Source organism: Artemia sp. Qi Xiang Cuo, chromosome 1 (genome assembly GCF_049724085.1).
Source record: "Artemia sp. Qi Xiang Cuo chromosome 1, ASM4972408v1, whole genome shotgun sequence".
Classification (NCBI taxonomy): domain Eukaryota; kingdom Metazoa; phylum Arthropoda; class Branchiopoda; order Anostraca; family Artemiidae; genus Artemia; species Artemia sp. Qi Xiang Cuo.
This window is the reverse complement of record NC_142794.1, coordinates 6629674-6655051: the sequence shown is the minus strand read 5'-3', so window position 1 is coordinate 6655051 and position 25378 is coordinate 6629674. Positions and strand designations below refer to the sequence as shown.

At 33.8% G+C, this 25378-nt stretch overlaps 1 protein-coding gene across 1 annotated transcript in view; it reads left to right on the top strand.

The window, feature by feature from the left end:
- Positions 1-18232, top strand: part of LOC148955965 (uncharacterized) — a 76354-nt gene extending 58122 nt beyond the window's left edge. Inside the window, exons 6-9 of the mRNA XM_089088117.1 lie at positions 3786-4197; positions 6543-6751; positions 11219-11475; positions 12896-18232. Of these exons, the coding sequence (XP_088944243.1) occupies positions 3786-4197; positions 6543-6751; positions 11219-11475; positions 12896-13193 (1176 nt within the window). The 3' untranslated portion in view covers positions 13194-18232. The remainder of the gene's footprint in view (positions 1-3785; positions 4198-6542; positions 6752-11218; positions 11476-12895) is intronic.
- Positions 18233-25378: the final 7146 nt, after the last annotated feature.

The following is a 25378-nucleotide window of genomic DNA, read 5'->3' as shown; positions in this document are numbered from 1 at the left end:
GAGCAAGTGGCACCTGGCACTTCTCTCTCTAATTTCCCCATGCAGGTAGTTTGCTATGAAAGAAATACTAAAATTTGATATACAATGTCTCAAAATTAAGCCCTTTAAGTAGGTAAATGATAGGGGTCATTCATTAAGCATGCAATCATTTTCATTTGGTTAGCATTGTTAGCCTTCAACTCAAGTAGAATATTGTCTTTAAAGTCTAGTTTGTAGTAAAATCAGAAAGAACAATCTTTGGTAAATTTAAATTTGTAAATTTGTTAAAAGTAAATTTAAAGTTGCTGGAAAACTAAGGAGAGTCAAGGGCCCCTTTACGAGCTAACCAAGTTTATTCGGTTATGCAGAACCGTTATTTTTATGCTTCTTAGGAGGTTTATTTCTAAAAAAATCTATAAATCTCATTTCACTCTAAATCTCATTGAAGTCTCATTTTAAATCTAATTTTCTAATTTTCATTCTAAATCTCATTATTTTTAAAATTTCAAACCCAGATTGGCCTAATTGGCACTTTTAAGTTAATAAACATAAAAGAAACAAGTAAAAATGTCATAGGGCTAGTCAAGAAATTTTTTCAAAATGTCAAAGAGGTTTTAAAAATGTAATAAAATGTCAAAAACAACTAAAACTTGCAGGATTAAGAGGAATGAATCACACAAAAACACAAGGACAACTTCAATCTTGTAACTAGGAAAAATACAATACACAATTTATTAAAAAAAAAACTTTTCTTCTTAGCTAACCATCTTTATCACGTAACTAAGACGCTAGTCTTAGCTTCGGTTAGACAAGCGATTCTGGTAAATCTAGGAGAGTTCGTGGCAATGTTCGGCGTTCAAAAATCAAATTCATCTTGTAAGCAAATAACGCTTAAAAACAAGTTTATTGTCTAGTATTTTTTTTTCAAAAGCAGGGGAATATGCATATTATGTTGAAGGTTAAATTAACAAACAACAAAAGCACGAAGAACAATAGGAAAATCTTTTTGCAAGACAGTGGAGATAATTTGTATGAATATTTCGGCCCTATGTCCAAGGTTTGTCCTCAGCAAGACAAAAATATATAAAAGAAAAAAGACTCACAACAACATGCGACCAATAAAACCAAAAATTAAAAATTTTTCAAAGCACCATCTTAAATTAAACCATCTATCATTCCGTTGGTTCCTTCTGACAGTTTTTTAAAACATCCTTTTGTGTATCTTCATTTTAAAATCCCCCCAAACCCCCTGTATTTTGTTAACTAGTGCCGCTGCTCTAATAGCTTGGAGGAATTTTTGCCTGTTGAAGATACTCTTTTCTTTTATATGGGCGGTATGAAATCGGGCTGTTTGAGCCAAATTCGACTGATGTCATTTCCAAAGTTTCTTGGGTACTGGTGAATTATATTGACACTTCTAAAAAGTCAAGTTTGGTTAATGCTAATGAAATAAAATAAAATAGGATGCATATATAATAGTTTATAAACAAATTTGGGCTATTTATTTGCACATTAGGGGGGGGGGTGGGGTGGGGGTAAAGCAGAGTATATAGTAAATACCTAACCTAGGTACCTTTCCTCCCTTAAACCCCAAAAAACAATCGTTTAAATATTGTAACTCATTGAGAAATCACGGCTTTGCTAGTCATTTATGTATAGCGGTCTCTTGAGAATAGCCTGTTTGACGGGTTTTTCGTAACTGGTTTCCTTGTACAATGTATAAAAGTGTCCGTATAACGTTCCAGTACCGTTTCTTGTTTATGAACTGTCAAAACTCATGATATTTTGATTTGTAAAACTTTGGTATTCTTCTATTTACTATTGGTTTTCATATAAAACGTGTCATAAAACTGATACAGACAGCGTCAACTTCAATCAAGGCAAAGAGAATTAATTAAACATTGTTCTTGCTCATTATTTGATTCACTCTGCAGCGTATTTGTGTACTATACTGAAGAGTATGGGTCATTTATAAGAGTGGAAACTTGTGCTAGCGTCGACGAAAAAGAACTGAACGCCATCTAGCATCTAGCATACTTGGCATTTTTTTCAAGCTTTGCGATCGTTTTTCTGTCAGGAACTGCGATCCGACACGTAATACTATCCTAGTTTAACCAATCACACTAATTAGATTATTTATTTTTATTGTGACACTGGAAAAATACCAAGTGTCGCCAAACGCTAGATGGTGTTGGTGGGTCGTTTGTTGACACTAGGGCTAGTTCCCACTCTTATAAGTTACTCATGCTCTTTGTACAACACTCCATTTATTTTGTTCTTGCAGCAGAATTTGACATTTTCCGGCTCACCGGGATCTGAAATTCAGGTGTTACGTGGGATTTTGTTAACTGTAAGTGCCCCAAACTCTACACAGCAAGTCAAAAAATATACATGAAAATCTTTTTCAGAATCTCCTTGCTTTTATAGCACTATCGCTTGACTTCTTCTAATTTCCGCTCACATTATATTATTTGGTTCTTATCATGGCGTCCTATTCTTACGCTGACAGGATTCGATTTTCACTTCAATAGCCGGATTTAACGTCGTCCGACTGAAAATAAGTGTTTTCTTTTTCGGTTCAGATCAGGGTTGAAGGATTTGTTCTTCAGGCTGGCAATATTATGCCAACAATCTTAAGAATAAGACTTCTTCTTTATCTGCTGCTAAACGTGTAAACATTAGTATTTTTCTTTGGATTCAAGGGAGTCAATTTTACGAAGACTTTTGAGAATTTCACTTTCAATGAGGCATATTAGCCAGTAGTGTTTATTCATGAAAACTTATACTGAAAGGGGGTAATGTAATTTTCAAAATCCAAGGGAACAAATTTGTCGTTTTTTTAATCCTATCAACGAATTCACAAAAACTGCATTTTTCAATAAGAATACCCACCAAAAGTGTTTTTTTCTAAATTTGTCAGGATTTTACTGAATTTTCTTAAAGAAATCGTGCTTTTGGAAATCTCGCCAAAAATTAATGTTCATAAATACACGAATGTTAATAAAAATGTCTTTGCAAAAAATTGACACCTAAAAATTTTTTTTTTTGGCTCAATTCTATCTCGATCAGGGTTAACGATTTGGTTCTCAACCTTTTGCATGAAATAAACAAGGCATTAAAAAAACTAATGCTTCTCTATAAATGTGGTATTTTTTTGGTGTGTTTTCTTTATATTGGAAGAGGTTGCTTTTTTTCCATTTTACAGGAAGATTCTTGACAATTTCGCTTTCAATCAGACATGTGCTCCCATGATCCCTGGGTTTTTGGGGCGTTCCCCAAAAGAAAATTTAGTCCTCTAAAATCTCCTTGAAAGTTAACATTCGGAAATACACTAACATTAACACGAGATACAAATTATTAAATTTGTTACTGTTATCTTTCGGCGAGATTTTGGAAAACTCAATTTTCTTTCCGGGGAACTTTGGGAAAATCCCTGACTGTCCGGGAATAGCGGAAGTACTTGCTAGAATTCTTGCACCGATGCGGTTTGGTTATTTATGCTTGACGAAATTTAAATATATTCTAAGACCAATCTTACATTCTTCATTCTTTTTTACATTCTTTGTTGTTTAGCACTGAGGACGACTCGGCGGAGGTCCTTGTCGAAATATTTGCTTATTTCTTCTTCTTCATGGTTCGCCACTGGCTGACAAAATCCCTTTTTTTCACCTTTTTTGATTTTATTTTTCATTTTGTTATTTTCTTTCCTCTCTGAGTTTCATTTGACAAAATTTACCATCTTCTGTCACAACTTAGATTTACTTCGTGAATGATATCCATAGATTAAATTCTTAACTTTGTTTTAGGTCTTACAGCAACAACAAATGACACTACAGCAGCTATTACTGTTGCAAAGTGCAAACAACGGACAAATGGGAAATCCAGCAGCCCAGTTTTTCCTGCAGAATCAAGTTCAGCACGCTTTAGTGCAGGCGGCACAGCAGTACCAACAGCTTCAAAAGCAAAGTCAGCAAACTATAAATAACAATACTGAACCCATCCATAGAATAAAAAATGAAGGACCGTCTCCAGATTTAAAGTCTCCCACAATACCAACTTCAAATTCGATTAACCTAGCAGGATCTACTCAGCAGAAGCTACCCTCTCAAATGTCAAGGTCTTCGGGTATCAACTTTGATCTTACCTCAGATGAAACTACGGATCTCGAGGAATTAGAGCAATTTGCTAAAAACTTCAAGCAAAGGAGAATTAAACTTGGTGAGCTTATAAATTGTTTTTGTTTTCTTAATTTTTATTTATTTTCAGAATTTTTATTTAGCTTTTCTGATTCCTGCTAGTATGGACTATTTCATATTCCGGTCCTTCTGTGTTTCCTAACTCTTGGTTCATACAGATATTCACTTATGAGCAATATTCGCTGGTCATGTAAATTTAGTTGCTGACTTTGTCAATTTAGGTTGCTTTGTCAAGGAATTTATTGAGTTGGCAAAATTTAACTTTACCAGGCAGCCTGACAATTTTTTACACAATAGCAACAACCATAAGAATTGCTGCTCAGATGCTTTTAAAAAATAACAATAATCGTAGAAAAATAGTGTTGTGTGTGAACATACCACCAGTTAAAGATTCTTATTGACGGAACTCACAATACTTACCTATCGCAGCAATTTTTTTCTGCTAGAACTTGGAGAAACTCTTTGAAGGTTATGGGTCGGTCCTCAAGAATGTTTCAGCTGTAATAATTCAAAAGGTATTCTGTAACGCAGCCCACATTTACGCGACTGAAAAATGTGTTTGGGATTTTTGACTGTTAATTAAGAAGCAGTTTCCTGCAAAAAAAGATCTTCTTGGACATCCAAAATACGTTAAAAATAATTTCGATATCAAAATTCCTACTTTCCAATTTTCTGTATTTATGTGAGAAAAGGTACATGTTATATTTAGGAAAATAGTGAAATTTATATCTTAAAATGAAATAGTGTAAAGGACACCCTAGACGGTCAATCATTTTGATCAAAAGCTTCCGTCAATCAATTGATTAAAGCATGATTGACCGCCTCTGAACCGATTGAGTCATTCAAACTTTTTATCAATCACCGTCAACGCTTGACTCAAGCGTCAAACAGTTTGCTAAATGGTCAATCATGCTTTAATAAATTGATTGACAGAAGCTTTTGATCAAAATGATTGACCGTCTAGGGTGTCCTTAAGAAAAAACGGACTGAAACATTCCTGATGGGACTTAATTTATTTGAGGAAGGCAATCGGATGTGAATCTAACAAATGTATCGTATTCAGTTCAAGACGAGGAATAGCAGGATACCTTGTATCGCACTCACAAATCAAGGGAGCATTCAAGGTTTGGACCCATAGTAACTTATACATAAACAATAACACACAAGTTGCTTAAAGTTTATATCCTCCGTTAACGGTTGTGGTATTACTAAGGGCCTATAATCATTATAAGCTTCAATTGTTTCCACTTCTCTTTCACTCTAACGATACTTTAATATGTTACAATCTGTTAGTAATACTGATGATGCTAATGATGCAGATTTATGTGCGATAAAGATGCCCGTTAGATATCTTAAGTTATTGCGAAAGTAAATTCAAAGTTATCTTTGTGTCGTTCCAGTCCAGCTATTACGGCAACGTCAGCTGGAACGAAGAAGTTAGTTTATAGTAAATTTTGTCGAACCTGGAATACACCCCAAGTAATTCATTAGCTTACTCATATTCATTCAAAAGGGTATTTTACTAATTTCTAGCATGTGCAATGATGTCAGTACATTTTACCTGTTCTCATCACTCATGCAGTTTTGGATACTGTGGAACCCTTTTACTTGTATAACTTTTGGTGTCCCTAACTCAGTTATTTCCAGAGGAGGTTTTAGGGGAGGGATCAGTGGGGACACTTGCCCAGGGTGCAGAAATTCTAGACATGCAGAATTTCAAATAAACAATGTAATGGTTATAATCATTTTGTAATTTTTGAAATTTTTATTAAAATAAAGCAGAGGTCGCGATTAATAAATGGAAATAATTAATAGAATATCAGTTAAATAATAAAAAAATACTAAAAATAATAAATACATAATAATAATTAAATTCGAATAATAACAACAGAAAAATTATCAATTAATTAACAAACTGAAAATATGTTGGGAATAAATTAAAATTTTGTTTTAGTTTGGCTTGACATTTTTGGAGACAGGGGAAGGGGGAAGGTAATCAGGATTTTGCCCCGGTCGCTAGAGAAACCTGAACTGGGTATCAGAGAAACTGCCACTGGGTATATCATAAATTTATTTCTATGCTTCCGGGAAGAAATTTTGTTATTCCAAATCGTACAATGATTTCTATACGTTCAATATATTCCCTTGTATCTCTCAAGCAGTTTTTAAATTAAAACGTTTTAGGGTAAATTTTGTGTTACAAATTCAGTTTTGCTTCTTTTCCCCTTCTTTGGAACCAGGTTAATACGGTCTTTTCACCCTTTTATTTTGTGTCCCTAAGCTTATCTACACTTTCCCTAAGCTCCAGAATTTCTTTACAAGGAATTACAGCCTCACAAGCAGCTCACATTTTTCTAACTTTTTTAGGTTTCACCCAAGGAGATGTTGGCTTAGCAATGGGTAAACTCTATGGAAACGACTTTTCACAAACAACAATATCTCGTTTTGAAGCCCTTAATCTTTCATTCAAAAATATGTGTAAACTAAAGCCGTTACTACAAAAATGGTTGGAAGACGCTGACAATTCTGTTGGGAGTAATGCTGGAAGGGATCAAAATCCACCTTCTCAAATAAGGGTAAATATTTCATTCTATACTTTGGTGCTTTTAAACATAGCTTCGGAATGATTCTAAGAGTAGATGTTCTAGGTTTATTTTAAAGTACCAAGGAAATAAACATAAGAACCTGAAAACTGCGATTTATAGGATTTTTCTTTGGTTGTTTCAAAATTGCGAAGTTTTAAGGCAGTGCCACTTTTTTCTCACCGTTGCAACGCTGTACCCAAAAAAATTTAACAAAACTAATTAGATAAACTTTAAAACTCTTTTTTCCATAAAAATTCAAACATAAGCAATGTGTCAATTTTCAAAACACCTATACCTTCAAAGGAAAGCTACGCCATCTTAAGCTGTTTGGTAGAATTCACACCATTATGTATATATATATGTATATATATATATATATATATATATATATATATATATATATATATATATATATATATATATATATATATATATATATATATATATATATATATATATATATATATATATATATATATATATATATATATATATATATATATATATATATATATATATTATTATATATATATATATATATATATATATATATATATATATATATATATATATATATATATATATATATATATATATATATATATATATATATATATGCATATATATATATAACCCACCAAATACAATGATAAAACTGTGGAGTAAAACAAAAAGAAAAGAAAAACAGACAAAAAAACAACCATAAACATACGATTCTAATACAACATAAATAAATTAACTCAATTCAAAAATGGCCAAAGAGGGTCAAGAACACCAATCATTTGCTGAGTTTTAAAGCACAGATCTGCATATCTTTGTTTCATTCACGAGGGCGCATCAACAATGTCAAATTCAGAAACAATTCTAAGGTTCTGGTACCACCGAGGCACCAGAACTGTTGGTGGAATTGGTAGAATAATGGCCCAGGATTGGTCAAAAATGTTTTGTCCCTCCCCTTGACGGGGCAAAGATATTTCTATTTTGATGTTCCCTAACCAAAATTAATTGATTAGATTTGCCAATACTTTTCGCCGGTAAAAATTAAAGTATTAACAATCTTATGATTACCAAAAGTACGCCTTCAAAGGGAAGATCGACCTTCTTAAGCTTTTTAAACTATTTCTTAAACTATTTGCTATCATATGTTCTTAGAGAATCCCTGATTCAAGATTCATGTGTTCTTCACCTTCTTAGGGTATTTAAGGATTCTCACTTTCAAGAAAGCTGTCAAGTTTTTCCTCCCTGCTTTTGTAAAATTTTATAATATAAGTATGAGTTGAACTATATCATGTTGTTTTTAAACTTACTTGAGTTTAATATTGAGTTAAATTTGTAGATTTTTACTTTGTTTATCTTTTGGTTTTGTGTATATATTAGTGTTATGACGGAAACAATTTTCAGTGTGCTGCCAGTTTTGTGAGTTTTTGAAAAAAAGGATTTGAAAATTATAGTTTTGGTCCATTTCTAAAAAAAAAATTAATGAAACAACAACCCAAATCCTTACTTATTCATTTTTGACATCTTGCTTTTCAAAACATTTTGCGCAATTTTGTTTGCCGTTTTTTGAAATATGACGGAGCATATGGGAAGAATGGGAAAAAAAATTCCAAATAATTGAACTTTCAGTGTGAAAAATTTTCAAAAATTCGGAAAAAATTTTCAGTGTGCTGCCAGTTTTGTGAGTTTTGAACAAAAATTTGAATATTACAGTTTCGGTCCGTTTCTAAAAAAAATAAACAACGACAATACAACCAAATCCTTACTTATTCATTTTTGACGTCTTGCTTTTCAAAACTTTGTGCGCAATTTTGCTTTGCCGTTTCTTTGAACAATGGTGGAGCATGTGGGAAGAATCGGTAGAAAAAAAGAAAGCTCCAAATAGTTTAGCATTTAAGGAAGTTGTGCTGATAAGAAAGAAGTAAGGATTTAGATCTTGTGTCCCCTTTTAGAATGCAGTGATATTGTATATTTAAAATTTGAGTTGTCGCCAAGGGCGGATCCAGGATTTCTTTAGGGGGGGGGGGCGCAGAATAGGTTGATCCGATGAACTTGCGTTAGGAGCAAGTTTAATTACCGCAAACTTGCGTTAATTAAGTAAATTACACTACTTTAGACTACGTTGGGGGGGGGGAACCCCCCTCGCCCCTCACCTGGATCTGCCACTGGTTGTTGCCCTACCTCTCTTCTGAAGATCCTCTCTATCTCACCGTGCACAAGTCCGCTACTTATTCCATCACCGATGTAATATCCTAAGGTTTTAGGTCATTAATTATAATTTCATCTCGGCATAACCTGGGACATGTCTCTTTTGTATTTCCTCCTTGCTAATTAATCACCTAAAGAAAAGAAGAACAAGTCTAGACGCCTAGGCCTTAGCCGGGAAGAATATTCCTTGGATAGAGGAGTATGAAACAGTAAGAAACAGTAACAGTAGAGAAGAAACAGTAGCTCGAATGACTTGAGCAACAAGCTTCCGTTTATAACTATCAGGGGAGAATCCAGGTGGGGGTGGGGGCGCCCCCCCCTAACGTAGTGGCGGATTTTGGGTTTGGTTTTGGGACTGCTTGCTCCGGTTGAAGTTGGGACTATGTAACCCTTTAAAGTTATTTTTTGGGTACTTGGGCACTATATGGGCCTTTACAAGGAAACCAGTCACGAAAAACCCGTTTTTGACGGGTTAGTCGCTATAGAGTAATACAATGATAGCGTGGTTTTCATTGCATTTACAATGTTTAAACTGTTGTTTTTTTTGGGTTTAAGGGGGGGAGGTACCTAGGTTAGGTTACGTATTTAATATATGCTATGCTTTACCCCCCCCCCCCTAATGTGCGAACATACAGCCCAAATTTGTTTTTAAACTATTATATATTCATCCAATTTTATTTTATTGCATTAGCATTAACCAAACTTGACTTTTTTGAAAGGCCCATATAATGCCCAAGTACCATTTTTTGTAATTGGTTTTTAATAGTTGAATTATTAATAAGTACTTAATTGTTAAGACTGTTTCTTTTCCCGAACAAATTTGAAACAAAGTCTCACTTACTTTTTGTGGTCTGTTTTAGCTTTTACTGATTGTTAGGTTATGTTAGAATCTTGAGATCTTGCGAAATTAAATTAATTCGTTTTTTCATTCATTTTCATGGTTCAATGTCCACAGTGACGAAAAGGGAATTTTCTCCTAAGAACTTCATAATCCTGAAAAAATAACTACAAAATTAGATGTAGACGATAAAATGCTTGTTTTCGTTTGATTGAAACTTAATCACACACAAAAACGGCTGAAATAAATCTAAAAGCTAGATTTTTCCCCATGGAATAGGATTTTTTTTTCTGTAAAAATGATTCTTAGTTCCCTAGGTAGCAAGATCTTATGAAGTTTCGTCCAACCATGACTAGATCTTTTAAAAACTATAAATGACTAATAATTAATCACAATTAATAATAATACCAATTAGCAACAACTAACAGCAATTAATGACATTTTAGCCTGACATCTTTGCAAATATTTTGCTCTGAAATTATTTTGAATGATAAATCTTTAAAGATAGCGCGAGACACGCATTTTCTGAGAAGTTCAATGCGCTTTATTGCTATAAAAGGTAAAGGTCTGGAGCATAATTTTAGATCTTTAAAAATTCCGTTAAACAATTCTCGGTGATAAAGATATTTAATTGTCATTTCAGTGAAACAAACTGGCTATATAATAGAAAAACTATAGCCTCAACCAGTGTCGTTACTAGCCAAAATGTTGGGGGGGGGGGCAAGAGATTTTACCGATAGGCTGGTCATTTTTATGGGCTTTTTTTTGGTAATAATTAGCACAGTATTCGATTCGAATACAATACGTAAAATCACTGCACGAGTTCGTAAAACCGCTGCATTTACGAACTGAGATTTAGATTTCAGTACATATCATGTCACTATTTTAATGCTGTTTATTTAACCAAATGGAAAGTTGTGGCACCATCTATAAAATCACAAAACTGCTGCGTTTACCGACCAAGTTCGAAATTTCTGTAGATGACATGTCAATATTTCCCTGATTTTATTGAACCGAACCAAGAATTTTAGCGGCGTTGGAAAAATCGTGGCGTGAAGCGCCGCGATAACATACCTAACAAGGAGATATAATGTTGTGAGACTCTCAAAAACTTTTTAATAAAAAAAATATTAGAATAGAAAAGGTAATTAGTTTTTTTTTTATTTTTTTATGACTATTTAATTGTCCTTTTTGGCACGTCTTCAGTGCACGGGGGGTTAACGCTTTTCACTCTCTTAATCTTCTCTACTTCGTTACATGATTATCCACGTCATCTATAAATTTTAGTATTAAACTGATCGTTGAAGAGAGCCATTGGATTCTTTAAAATGGTTGCTGACTATACACTAGTCAGTAGTAAGTCGAATGAAAATTCGTGACTCAAAGGGTTTAAATACTTGTCCTTTCTTTTTCAGCAAAGCAACGTAGCAAACCCTATCAATCTTTCAACTCATAGCCTAGTAAAACAGTCTTACGGAAGTCCTTTAAATACACTGGCTCATGAGAGTCTTGGGAGGCGGAGAAAGAAGAGGACGTCGATTGAGACAACAGTTAGAATATCCTTAGAAAAGGCGTTTCTTGGAAACCCCAAACCTACTTCTGAAGAAATTTCGATGCTTGCAGATGGATTGGGAATGGAAAAGGAAGTGGTTCGAGTTTGGTTTTGTAATAGGTAGGCAGTTTTATCAGTATCTTCCACTTTTAAAACTTTTGTAATTTTTTTTTAAAACCTTTCTTAGCATATGTCTCATGTCATATATGTTTACTAACATTTAGAATGAGCGCTACTTGTATAAAGAAGATACTCGTTTATTTACTTTATTTTCTGAGGAAACACCGTCTTGCCGGACACAAATGAACACCTGGACCAAAGGTGCTATTCGAGGGTTCAGATGTTGAGTTGAAAATATCCTACCCCCAGTGGATCGAAAGCCACTGGTATTTTTAGTTAAAAAATTGAAAACCCTAAATTACACACCCAATCTAGATTAAAAAAACTACTTCTTGTGTACAATTCATTTTGGAATATAAAGAGAACTCCTTACCCCTCTACCCTACATTTTCGTGAATTGGTGTCCCTTAATGGAACCACCCCGGATGACCAGTCTTTTTTTTTGTCTTCGGTGACTATGTTAGTGATATTTAGCTACTCCCTCTCACAATGTCTTCCATTCCTTTTTAACAGCCCCATAATACATTTCTACCCTGAGGTCAACACGAGGTGGGATCAAGAAGTTTGAGATGACATTTTTCATAATTATAAAGCGTTTTTCTGCTGGACACAGTGACTTTTCACTTCTTCGTTTGATGTTCTCGACCAATATTATTAGACTCAAACGTCATTGAAATTTCAGTGAGAAGCCTGAGATGACTTAAACGTCCCGTCCCGTGGACATATTTGAAGATGTTTGTTATTGAGCTTATGTTTGGTTTTTGGACTGCTGTTAAGCTCACCAGTATATTTAGAGCTGCATACATACAGTGCCTAATTTATTATTAAGTAAATTTTAGTTTCATTGGAATAATATTTTAATCATTTTTCATAAAAATAAGTTTCATTCATACTGTGTCAGATTTTAAATTAATAAATCTGGGGGTGGGAGGGGGTTGAAGAGAGCAATGTCACCCGAGAAAAAGAGATTCCCAACGTATAGGAATTATATAAATCTTATAAATAATAATATTTATATTATTAGGAGGCAAAAAGAAAACACATCAGCCCTCAATATGTAGCTCAGTCTCCACACAACGTGGCACAAAGCCAATCAAATATAGGAAAAATTACTTATCGACAAAGGAATGCATAAACAAAAGCAAAAAGCTACAATATTTACCGTGCTAAATTCTCTTAAATGATCTATTAATTTTAATTTCACCGAGCTTTAATTTATATGAATTAAATTAATTACCCCAATGCTCCTAATTACGCTAATATACTTATTTCTAATATCCTTGCTACTTTCCAACAATATCTCTAGAGTTTTCACATATACAGGGTCTAATTTAATTATTTATTAAAGAACTTAAATAAAAATTAATTATAGATTAAAATTTAAATTCAATAATAAATTAAAAAAATTAAATTATTTCAGGAGGCAGAAAGAAAAGCGAATCAACCCTCCAACGTGTAGCTCAAGCTCCACAACATTGACTGGCCTTCCATCAGGAACACAAGCCTCCTTATACGCTTCAGTTGCATCACTCACGTCCCCTATGAGCGGATATGGTACGTCTCCAATGTCTCCCGAAGTAACACACTCTTCAGGACCGATCTCCCTCCTTACTTCTCGTGTTTCACCACCATTGAGTGATCGTATCAGTTCTTACCAAACGCCCTTGCCCTTAGCGCTGAACTATAGCAGTAGACCTGAGCCTATTAAGTCAGAGTAGATGTGTTTTTCTGTTCTTTTTTTTCTACCTCGAAGATGTTAGTCTGCTCAAGAAGTTTTTTTGTGAATACGTTTTACGCTGTGATTTTCAGTTTGTGGGTTTGCGCTGGTCATGTTGCATTATGCGCTAGACTGAATCCCTTGCCCCGTCCCTATGTTTATTGTGATAGTTACCCGCTTTTACGAAGTTTTGTATATATTGAGTACGATTATTTATAAGAAAAAAATGGGGTTGAACATATCAATGTTGTGAGAAAGGTAATCTTACCTTGGTTTTCAGCATTTGGCAATAAGCCAGTAAAAATGGAAAAAATTAAATGCTAGCAATAAATATTGAAGCGTGCTTTTATTTGAGCAAGTCCAACTTTGTGAAAGCGTGTGATAATTTATTTTTTTTTTTAGAAGTAACTAAACGAATTTTCAGTGATGTTTCATGATTTGAATCATCCAATTACTTCGGGCATGAATAGATTCAATTCGAAACCTTAAAACATTTAGACCATAGTTACCCTTTATCAACCCCTTTTATTTTTGGGGGATAATATAGCGTCCGTTTCTAATATTTTTCTTCTTCATCAACCCTGACGATGTAATTCGTCAAAGATCTGTTGTAATTCTGACTGGAAAAAGTTAGTAATAAACAAATTGTTGTTATTATTATTGGACTTTAATTATTATTTGGACTTTAATTATATTATGGGCTTTAATTTTATTATTATTGACATAAAGTTGTATTTGTTTAATGACTAGACAATAAATTTAAATCAATAAAATAAGTTAATGAATAAAATAAAATAAGACAAATAAATCGGAATAAAACAATATAATAAAATAAATGAATAAAATAAAGTTTAATGAATAAAATAAGAAGACTTAAGTCCATTGTTTCAAATAAATACCTGATACTACTAGACACTAGATGGCGCTATTTTAATCGATTTATTGACGCTATTTTTTCTTTCCAGACGTCAGTCACAACAACAACTAATATAAATTTGAGGAAACATTTTTAAGATAAAGCGCATGTTTAGTTTGTCCAATTTCAACTGTTTAATTTGTCTTTTAAAACCTGACAGAAATTATTGTAAATTATTCTTTTCTTTCTATATCTTTAAGGAGATATCTATCCTTTAAAAAACAAAGCACAAGATGGCAGGGGCGTCCCGAAACTTTTTAGGCAGTCGGTAAAATTTTTGACGAAGGCGGAAATTTCGGCAGAAATTTTGCAAAATCGGCTGAAATTTAGCAAAATTCTTGATTTCTGCAGATAATTCGGCATAAATCAGGTAGTGATTCGGTAAAATTTACGAAGATCGCCCCCCAATGAAATGAGCCTCAGGACGCCCCTGCAAGATGGTACCAGATGCCAGGTATAAGACAACCTAGCCATAAAAGCAAAAATACACCAAAGGCACCATTTTTCGAGTGGAAAATTTGGTGAAGGTGCAATTTTCAACAAAAAATTGGTTTGAAAACTGCTGATTTGAGGAATTCAAATTAGCCACATCAAAAAGTGCCCAAATATGTCAATCTGGAAACACAGAAAAACAATTCTGGAAAATTGCGGGAAAATTTTCAGGGTTTTCATTGGTTGTTTAAATAGCTAATTATGTACGATTCATTCATATTGGGTTTCCGAATTTGATTCAAATCTAGTAATATCAGGCCTTTGGTCCCAAGCTTTTCTATTTAAGTGTTTTTTAGAGTAAGTACTTTCAATGCGTTAAACAACAACAGATTTTTTGATATAACAAATGCTTAAAATAGCCAAAACAGGAACTGTCCTTCATACCTAAAGTCCCTACCTCCTTACGTTATTGTTTTTTTTTGTTTTTTGTTTTTTTTAAAGAAACCAAGGTAGATATCAAAATTTTTAGGAGATTGTGTTTCCGGAAGATCAAGCTTCTTTTTACAGTGTCTCTTTTTCATTTTGTCTTAATGCTGAAATAGATGGGTAGCTAATATTAATTTTCGTTTAAATAAAGGGGAGTTGAAGTTTAAAACTTAGATAGGTTTTTTTTGTAATTTGTTGAACAGGTGGCTTTTTTTCTTTTAAAAAACTTTGAAGTTTCAAAGAAAATTTCTTAACACTAAGTGCTGTGGTCTAAAATTTTGAAATATAACCAGTAAATTATAATTTATGGAAAATCCAGGGACCACTCCATAAAAATTACGTGCAAAGCGCAGTGCATACACTTTGAGAATCAAAACTAAAACGAAAGTTGCCAAAATAGCTCCTACAGCGCAACTTCTACCTCAACAATTTAATCTCAGAGTTCCTTGTAAATGCACTAAAAGTTTACGAAAGTTCCTAGTTAGTGTGCCTCTAATAGCGAGGCTTTTTGTACGATTTTTTATACAGAGATGGCGATAGAAAGGTTTTGTTTTTTTAAGATGAAGTTTGTTGTTCTAAATTTGTTTAATAATGTATCCCTACAATTTTGCAAGGTCAGGAAAAGTTAATTCATACCTGTCAAGGTAAAATCCCATTTTCCCTTATTTTTCAGTTTTATTGCTTTCTCCAAAATTGGAGACGAATATATTTTTCTAAAAACTAAAATTTTTGGGGGAAATAGTTCTTTTGGTTTTCTGAATAAACCTTTGATGCTATAATCAGAAAATTGATTTTTAAAGAAAGGAATTAATTTTCCCGACTCTGAAATTCGATGGACACCTTATAATTACTGCTAACCTCAGTGCCATGTTAAATGAATGTCATTATCTACTTTAAAGAATACCCTTTCACAAACTGGGGTAGAGCCAAAGCATATGCTAAAGCCTGACACTCGCCCCCTAGATTGTTGTCAATGATTCTTTTAAAAACTCTCCGGAAATTTTGTAAAGTAGAGGTGGTATAAGTTACTGGTCGCAAAAGCACTGTTCGAGAACCCAAGTAGCTCTTTGATTATAATACCCATGAAAAAGTTATAATGCTTGTAGTTCAATTTGGGGTTTTCGATAATGGTAATTCCAATGGTTCAGTTTTCGTTTCGATCCAACACAATTTTCAAGGGTATTCAGCCTATTTTTGAAATACCAATAAATTTGTTTTCTGATCGAAATCATAGTTACGTTTCTTGAATCAACTTCAACTGGGAATTTTTTTTTTACTTGACAGTTTTTTTTCAAAAAATGTTTTTAAATTCTCCACTCTACTTCGTTCTTTACTAGGTTTTATGATTATTCATAAAACTATGTTAAATAATTTTTTTTCGCCGCATCTAATGTAAAAAAAATAACAAAACTTTCTAACTTTATAATTATTCTTGTAGCTCTCAAATGTCTGATTTTTTTCGTTTGTGACTAAGGAAATTCGGCCACCCTTATAACTGACACAACTCTTCATATTGAAGTGGAAGTAATCTATCTATATTTTATTATAATTCTTAGATAAAATACGACACTTATTTAAATCTGTATGGCACTGGGGTTCCTTTTCTTTTGTAAGGATCTTGTAATCGAAAATGGACTTAACCTAGATTGTAATCGAAAATGATTTTGGAATCGAAGCTTAGTCATACCTTACACTATAATGAGAAGAGCGTTTACATAACTTTTGTGATATATTATATAATAATGTATAATAAATAAAAGGTTTATATGTAATAAGATGATGAAGCGTAATCGAAATTAAAAACATTTAATACCATCGGTACTAAATAATTTTGTACAAAATAATAATTTTATACTAAATGTTTTGTGTTATAGAAAATATAATATAATAATTAACGTAATGAAAATATATAATAATAAGAAATAACGTAATAATTTTGTACTGAATAAAATTGGTACTAGATAAGAATTATTTTCGATAGTAAATCGGTATTGTAGTATACGACACTTGGTGTCGGAGAAAAACAAATGTATTATAGTGGTTTTAGACTAATCTTAAAACAATGCTTTACGATTAGCTCCGTTTTAATTTGGCAATCCGCATATATGTTTGCCGTCACTGTTGCCAGACGCCAGATTTAAAATCAGGCACCCAGTTTGGGAATGCTAATGCACATAAGCATAAAATACTTTCACGAAAATGAATTCAGTTTTTGGGTTCTCTGAATCCTGATAAGATTTTATCATTTAATTCTAAAACTTTATATCTACATATATTATAACAATTTTCCGTCTGTTTGTTTTTTCATCCACTGAAATGCAACTAAACGATTCAGTACAGAAAAGATGGAAATTTTTGGAGAAAATCTCTAAACTTGGTGTATTGTTCTAAACTATACAAATCTACAGACATTAAGGAGAAAGTTCTGAAGAATTTGACCAGAAGTGATGTCATATCTATGGAATAATATTCCAATTCTAATCAGAATTTAGAAAAAAAAAACGTGAAGTCATGATATTGAACGCGGCTGAAGAAATGCGACAGGCGAAGGCCCGAGCTGTTGACATTCGTCATCGGAAGGAGGAGCCAGGCTACATCCAAAAATTTGTGAAAATTAAATATTAAAGCTGTTTTCGTTTAGCAAATCAGCTGGGCCAAACTAAATTCAGGACATCATAAAATGGGAACGGTTGTAAGACAGGATTTAAGGAAGTGGGTAATTAAAAGATTAAGAACTTTGCGCATCTTATTAAATATAATCTTTGCTACACATAAATTCACATTAAAGTAAGTAAATAAATAAAAGTGAGTTATTATGTACAAGTCTTATCTAAAAGGTTGTTAGGTTGTTTCCATACAACCTAACAGGTTGTTAAGGTTGTTAGGTTGTTTACATAAAACTTGTTTCCATAATGATTTGATTGCTTTATTATAATTTGACGGTATAATCACCAATTTTGCCTAAACTTCGATTAAAAATTTGATTGGGCAGAAATTGTTTCTTAATTTTCTTCTTTTAGAAGAAGTTTGCCAGTGATTTTGTTATGTAAAAGACATCTAGTTTGTACAGATTGTTTTGTTGTAGTATTGCTAAAGGATTAGTTCTTCAGAAGCTGTACAGAATATCCCAAATGCTGTTCACTACCGTTGTTTACATGTTCTAAAAGATATTTTGATGTGTTCAATAAATGTTGATCATTATTAAATCTGTTTTTATATCGTTAAATTTTTAGCCATTCGGCTTTTACGGCTAGACTTTAGATTTTTAGCCATGTTTCTTCAAAGACATTTTTGGACAAATATTGTTCCTTGAGGATTACCCCACGGCCCACGCCATTCCTTTATACCTTTTTGTAGGTAATCATATGAATGGCAAGCAAGTGCAGGTAAGAACATGAGAAGCATGTGCAGGTAATGCGGTTTTACTTTTCACAAAATATATTTCCGCAGTAAGAGGAGTGAGATCATCCCCTTAGAGGAGGGAGAATCTCCACTTAGCCTCCAAATTAGACACTTCTGTCCAAATATATTCTTCGAAGTTCTGTGATATTTCCCCTCTCAATATTGATCTGAAGAACTTCTGTCGGAAAGTTGGAAAATTCGGCCCTGGAAAATACATTTTTAGAGGATTAGGCACCCCTTTCCCCCATTAAGATCTGATTTCCAAAGCCTCAGAAGCTATACAGAATATCCCAAATCCTGCTCACTAGTGTTGTCTACATTCTCAAAAAGATACTTTGGTGTGTCAATAAAATTTTTGATATTTCGAAATTTAGATTTTTCATACGGCTAAAGACCCTCCAGAGCTATTGATGTCGCGTAGTGCGTTGACAATTGTCGATGGTTCAATTCCAGTATCTTTTCACAGGGACAGTTATTAGGCCTTTCGCCCAACCTCACGGCATCTGGGGATTGAATCCCTGTTCCAGACCTTGTATTGCCAAGCAGAGATCGATCCACTACGCAACCATATATGAAACGTGTTTAATCTTTCACTAATTGGTTGAATTAATTTCATTAAATAATCATTACCACCTACTAGCTCAATTTTACATATTCTTATTTCGAAGGAGAAGGAGTGTTTCTACCCACCTATACTGTGGTCTTTTGATCATTATTAAAGTTTGTTTTTTATGCTTCAATTTTTGGCTATTTGGCTTTTAAGATGAAATTTACTTAGGACTATATTTTTGGTACGTATTAGGGTGCCATAATTATTTATTTACGTTATATTACTTGTTTATGGTATATTTCTGCCATATCCAATGGTTGCTGATGGCTGATGCTTTGAGATAACCTTATAGTGCAAATGGCCCCTAGACATCTTCGGTCAAGAGGAAACATATCCTCTCCCCATTTAACGCTACTGGCAAGGGCGCCTAAAAGGTAGGGTACCTCCAAGAATATATCCGGGATTTTTTTTTTTGGGGGGGGGGGGTATTTACAAATAAACTTAAAAAAACATTAAAAATTTGTTTGTATTCATTTTTGTTATGTATTTACGAGTCAGACAAACATTTGGGGGAGGTAGAGTTAAACCCCCCTAACCTACCTGGGTACCGCCTTGAGTACCTCCCTATCTCCCTAGATGTGCTGGCATAGTGGAACCAAGCCCGCCAAGAGCCTCTGCTGGGCTCCATGGAATAAGCCCAAGGAATCTATAAATTAGATCGCAGCTTAACCTATTTTAGTTTATTTTTGTATCTGACCTGTATATACGTACATAATCTTAGAAAACAATCAAAATGTTAGATTTTATAGAATAGCAATAATTCTGAATGTGGGGTTTGCGTATTGAACCTTCTAGGACTATTTTCTGGAAATCTAGAAGAAGTTCAGAATTTTCTATCGCAGATCTTATGTCAAGACATTATTCTGTTCCCTCAAAGTCTGGTTGAGATCTGGTCATCTTCTCTGGTAGGTATTCGAAGAATGTGTAAAAAAGGTGGCAATTTAAAAAAAATTATAAGTCGAGCTTGCTTTAGAGGTAAAACTGGTTTACCTCTAAAGAAACCTTACTGATTTACCCTACCCCCTCCTATACATTTCGTATTTAATAAAAGAGATTAGAATGTCCCCCTCCCAGATCCTAGCTCACTTTTTGGGGATGAACCATTTTACAAAGAAAAATCTGAAAGAAATACCTAGTTTATGGAAAATGATCAATATTTTATATTTTGACAAAAGAGATGACCAAGTTACTTCAATATTAGTTTAAGAAACAACAAATAAAATCCAGTAAACAAATCCATATGTTAGAACTAATTGTACTTTTTCATTAAATTAACCTCTTAAGGTGAAATTGCTGCAGTAGCATCAGAGAAATGAAGCAAAACTTATTTAGAAAGTTCTACGTGTTAATAAATCGAAGTATTTTCAGATAATTAAGTGACATCTATAATCAAGAAAATATATTCTGCTAGGTGGATATTTGACAAAATTTTCGCTTGCAGTGTTGGAGACTAATCGAACGAGAAAGATAAATAATTATTAATTTCTTTTGTTGCTTATAGAAAGGATTTTTCTACAGGTGAGAAATTGCAGGACCCTTAAGGGAAAATCAGAGATTTATTTTTGCTTGTAAGTAAGGGGGGATCTTCTGGCCCAAAAAATACACGGATGTTTTCATCCAGAATTTCAACAGTTTAGTATTATTCCTGACTATTGCGTATATTTTCTAGCTGTTTATTGTGTGTTTTTTTTTTTGCAATTGTTTATATTGCGTTAGTTGAAGGGATGATAAATCCAAAATTTTAATAGTCTTTTTCAAAAGTCAATCAGATTTCTCCATTCTTTTCGAAGTTTTCACGCGCCCATAGCTAGAAACTAAATAAAACAAAACTATTGGTTTCTCATTTGGGTTTTGGGAGCTTTTGGGAACTATTGGTTCATATAATTTTCTCACCTGGTTTTGGAGAGCTTCCAATAATCAGGAATAAGCAATAAGACTAAAACACACTAAACTATAAAACAATGAGAATAAAAATATAAAATCTAGAAAACTTAAGTCATAACCGAAGATAAAGAGGGCGAGGGTGGATATAATTATACTTCTGTAAGACACGTCATTTATTCCAAAGTGTACGTATAAAATAAAGTAAAAATACATTAAATATTTTCGTTTATCTAGGTCTGAAGTAAAAACTTATTTTTAACATGTACCTGCATTGCATATTTCAGAACTGTATGCTGACATTATATATTTTTCCTGTATATTGTATATATTATATATTACATGTTGTATATATATTGTGTGTATTATACATTGTATTATATATTCTCTATATATTGTTATGACAATGCTCTACGCGGGATTTTTTTTCCACCCTGGGGAAGAGGGAAATGACAAAAAAAAACAATTATAAATAATTTCTTAAACCACACTGCTTTTCCATTTACGAAAAATTAAGCAAGAAAAATTGATTTTAATTTTTATAAAGCAGTGAATAAATACAATAAAATAAACACTTTCAACTAAACACACTCCGAATATTTCGGCCCCACGTCCGGGAGCCTTTCTCAACGGAAAAAAAAGGAGAAAATGAAACAAAAATGTTCTTTTTAAAAACTTAACTTACATAAAAATAAAATATACTAAACACACGAAGAGAAAGAAAAAACAAAAGAAAAGAAATATAAATAAGTAGGAATCAAAACTCACATATTAAATAACACTTCCATGCACTGGCGTATAAACAAAATTGAATGTCTATACACTCGTCTTCTCACATGTTGATCTGTGTTCTGTTTTGTCTTGTATTGATAAGTCGTGTACTTATGCTCATGCATCTTCAGGATTGGAGCGCAGGTTTAAAGCCCAACGTTTTTAGGGCGACGCCGAAAGTATTCACGACCCTCCCCCCTCCCCTAGTTCGTGTTCCATTCGACTTTCAGTCTTATCCCCTGCCTACCCGATACAGAGCAGTACACCTCAGGAATCTATCCCTCGAAACAATCCTCCGCCCCAAGTACTTACGCCTGCCCAATCAGTTCAACCCCCACAATCACTTTACTCAATTCGGACCATCCCCAAACCCCCCTCACTCATTTTCCTCACAAAAATCCACTTCTTTTCGACTCCGTTCCTTTCCCTGCGTCCAAGAAGTTACCAACCGGCTCTGGCCTCCACCCGTTATTTGCCGAAACAAACCCAACCCCTCCCCTTTCAGACACCCCCACCGTACTTCCCTCCAACAGCATCGTCTTGCCCCCCCCCCCATATAAAGAACACTCCCAATTTGACTTATTCCCAGATCACCAGGAAACCTTTCTCCATTCCCTTGCAAATTATCCCCCCTGGCTACCCTACCAGTATGACTCTGGTTTAAGAGTAAGCAGGCAGAACGATCCACAGGTAACACCTCCATGCAGAGTTTCTAAAACTTCAAATAGTAAGACGAATTCCACCGTAGTTCCTTACCCACAGCATCCTTCTCATAAACTTCAACCCCAAATAACTCCCTCCCGAATTGAAAAAAAAATCCCAATACCCAAATCGGTTTAAATTTCCAACTTTTCTACTTACCAATGTTGACAGCCTGAATTTTGACAAAATTACGAACTCGAGGGTATCTCTGAAATTCATAAAATTAATATTATTGGTGTGACAGAGGTTCAGTCCCAGAAACCAGATTTCCTAAAAATCAGCAATTATACTCAGTTTATAAAACTTCGCCCTCCCGATCACCCTCTCGGGAAAAAGGGTCTGGTATATTATTTTTTGTCCGAGATAACCTCCAACCTAAACTCATCCCCACCCCCAACTTATCAGATTATGATGAAATTCTATGGCTGAGCCTTAGACAGAAAGTACTTCCCCGTCCTTTCAATTTAATTGTAACTGCCGTCTTTTATCATTCCCCTAACCAAATTATTGACCAGAAACGCAAATTTATACAACAATTTCTTATAAGCGCTGACTTTGTGTTATCAAAGTATCCGAACGCTGGTATTTGCTTACTTGGCGATGTGAATGACCTGAGGATAGACTCTATCTGCACCTCTCTTAATATAAAACAACTGGTTAAAATATCTACAACAAAAGGTAACACCTCTCTGAATGTTATTTGTTCAAACATGAGTAAGTATTACAACTCCCTACAAGCGCTGCCATCACTAGGAGACAGTTACCACTATTGTCTTCTTTTTTCTCCCTCTTCAGCCATTGAACATTCTTTTACTACCTCCATTGGGGCTTGCCGTCCCCTTAGTGACACAGGCCTTTTTTCTTTTGGATCATGGCTGACCAGTGAAAGTTGGTCAGACCTTTATAATTCTAATAATCTTGATGATAAAATTTTGATTTTTAACAAAAAATTAATTGATTCTTACTCATTATGTTTCCCAGAAAAAAAAAATAAGAAAATGCTCCAGTGATAAACCTTACATAAATAATCACATAAAAATGTTAATCCGCACGAAAATAAGCTTATTTAACAGGGATAATTTAGCTGAAGCAAATAAATTAAGAAAGGAATTAAAAAGTCAAATTAAAAAAGCTGCCCGAGCCTACTATAAAAATAAAATTAAATACTTGCGCCATGATAAACCAAAGAACTGGTACTCTGAAATTAAAAAAACATACCGGCAAGAGTCAAGAACAACTAAATTTTAATATAAATGAACCTCCAAAGACCACAGCTAATGACCTCAATAAGTTTCTGGCTTCTATTGTCCAGAGTCTCCCACCACTATCTTACGCATTTCGAGATATTCCTGATCCTTTTTCACTCCCACATATTTCTCCACTTGATGTTGTAAAAAAAATTGAAAAACTAAAACGATCAAGCATTTGCCCTTTAGATATTCCTGTTCCTCTGATGAAACCTTTCAGTGATTACCTCTCAAAACCCCTATCCACCCTGTTTAATGAAATTACCGAATCTGGACAGTTATTACCCCTCAATATTGCAAACAAGGCTTTATTACCCCAATCAAAAAGAAAAATGGGAAGTCTGGCTTTGATGGCATTCGTCCTATTACCCTCACCTCAATTTTTTCAAAATTGTATGAAAGTTTTCTCGCAGACTGGCTTAAGATGAAAGTCCTCCCCCTCATTGATCTTAGACAGTTTGGTAATCTCAAATCCACATCAACCTATCATTACCTGATCCATCTTGTTGATACCATGGGTAAATTACTTGAAAAACCTAACGCTTGGCTTAATCTGATTTCTATTGATCTTCAAAAAGCTTTCGATTTGGTTAACCACAATTTGCTCATAGATAAACTTATAAATGAATTCCACATTGAAACTTTCCTTGATAAGCTCGTTGCCTCTTTTCTCTCTAATAGATCTCAAGCAGTTAAATATCTAAATTGTTTCTCAGATCATCTCCCCATATTTAATGGCATTCCTCAGGGGACTATTCTAGGCCCTCTCCTTTTTTCTCTTATGATTAACAGCCTTTTAACCCTTTATGACAGTAGGTGGAAATTTTTCGATGACTTGACAGTTTTAGAGATATGTCATAAAAACATGTTTAGCAACCCAATGGGCATACTCCAAGATATTGCCTGTGAGGCCTCTTCCCTTGACATGAGAGTTAACCCTTCTAAATCCGTAATAGTCTTAGTAAGTTTCCTTAAATCCCCTCCCCTTTTTCTTGCTCCTATTCCTCCTGAAACCTCTGTCACATCTCTTAAACTCCTTGGCCCTACAATTTCTTCCAATTTGAAATGGGACGTCTATATAAATAATATCCTAGGACAAGAAAACTCCTCGCTTTCCCTCCTTAAACCTTTAAACAAACTCATTTGCCCCCAATCACATTTACTACAAGCATACATTTTTTTTGTTCGTCCCATATTAGAGTATGCTTGTCCTGTGTGGCACCCTGGCCTCTCAAATGAAGCAACACAAAAAATTGAAAATGTCCAAAAGAGAGCTCTAAGAATTATTTTTAGAGAGGGCAAGATACCATATTTGCATTTGTTAAACATTTCAAACCTAGAGACCCTCTAGAGACGCAGAAATAATTTGTGCCTCCGTTTTGGTAAGTTGGCACTTTTGAACCCCCGTTCTGCGAACCTTTTCCCTGAATACCATGTACCTGATAGAAATCGTCCTCCACGAACTGTGTCCCAGCCTATCACCACCTTATCTCCCATTCTTTGTACTACCTTGCGGTATAAGAAATCTTTTATCCCTTTTTTACTGATATGATAAATAGTGGTTAATTTGTACATAAATTTTGTCTTTTCTCTTATATAATAAAAGAAAAAGCTCGTATTTCTTTTTACTCTTTTTTTTGTTCCCTATCCCCTTTTTATGTTGTTTTTTAAACATTTGTTAATGTGTATATTATTTATTTTTTTCAGTTTTATCAGCTTTTATCTTTTTAACTAGTTGC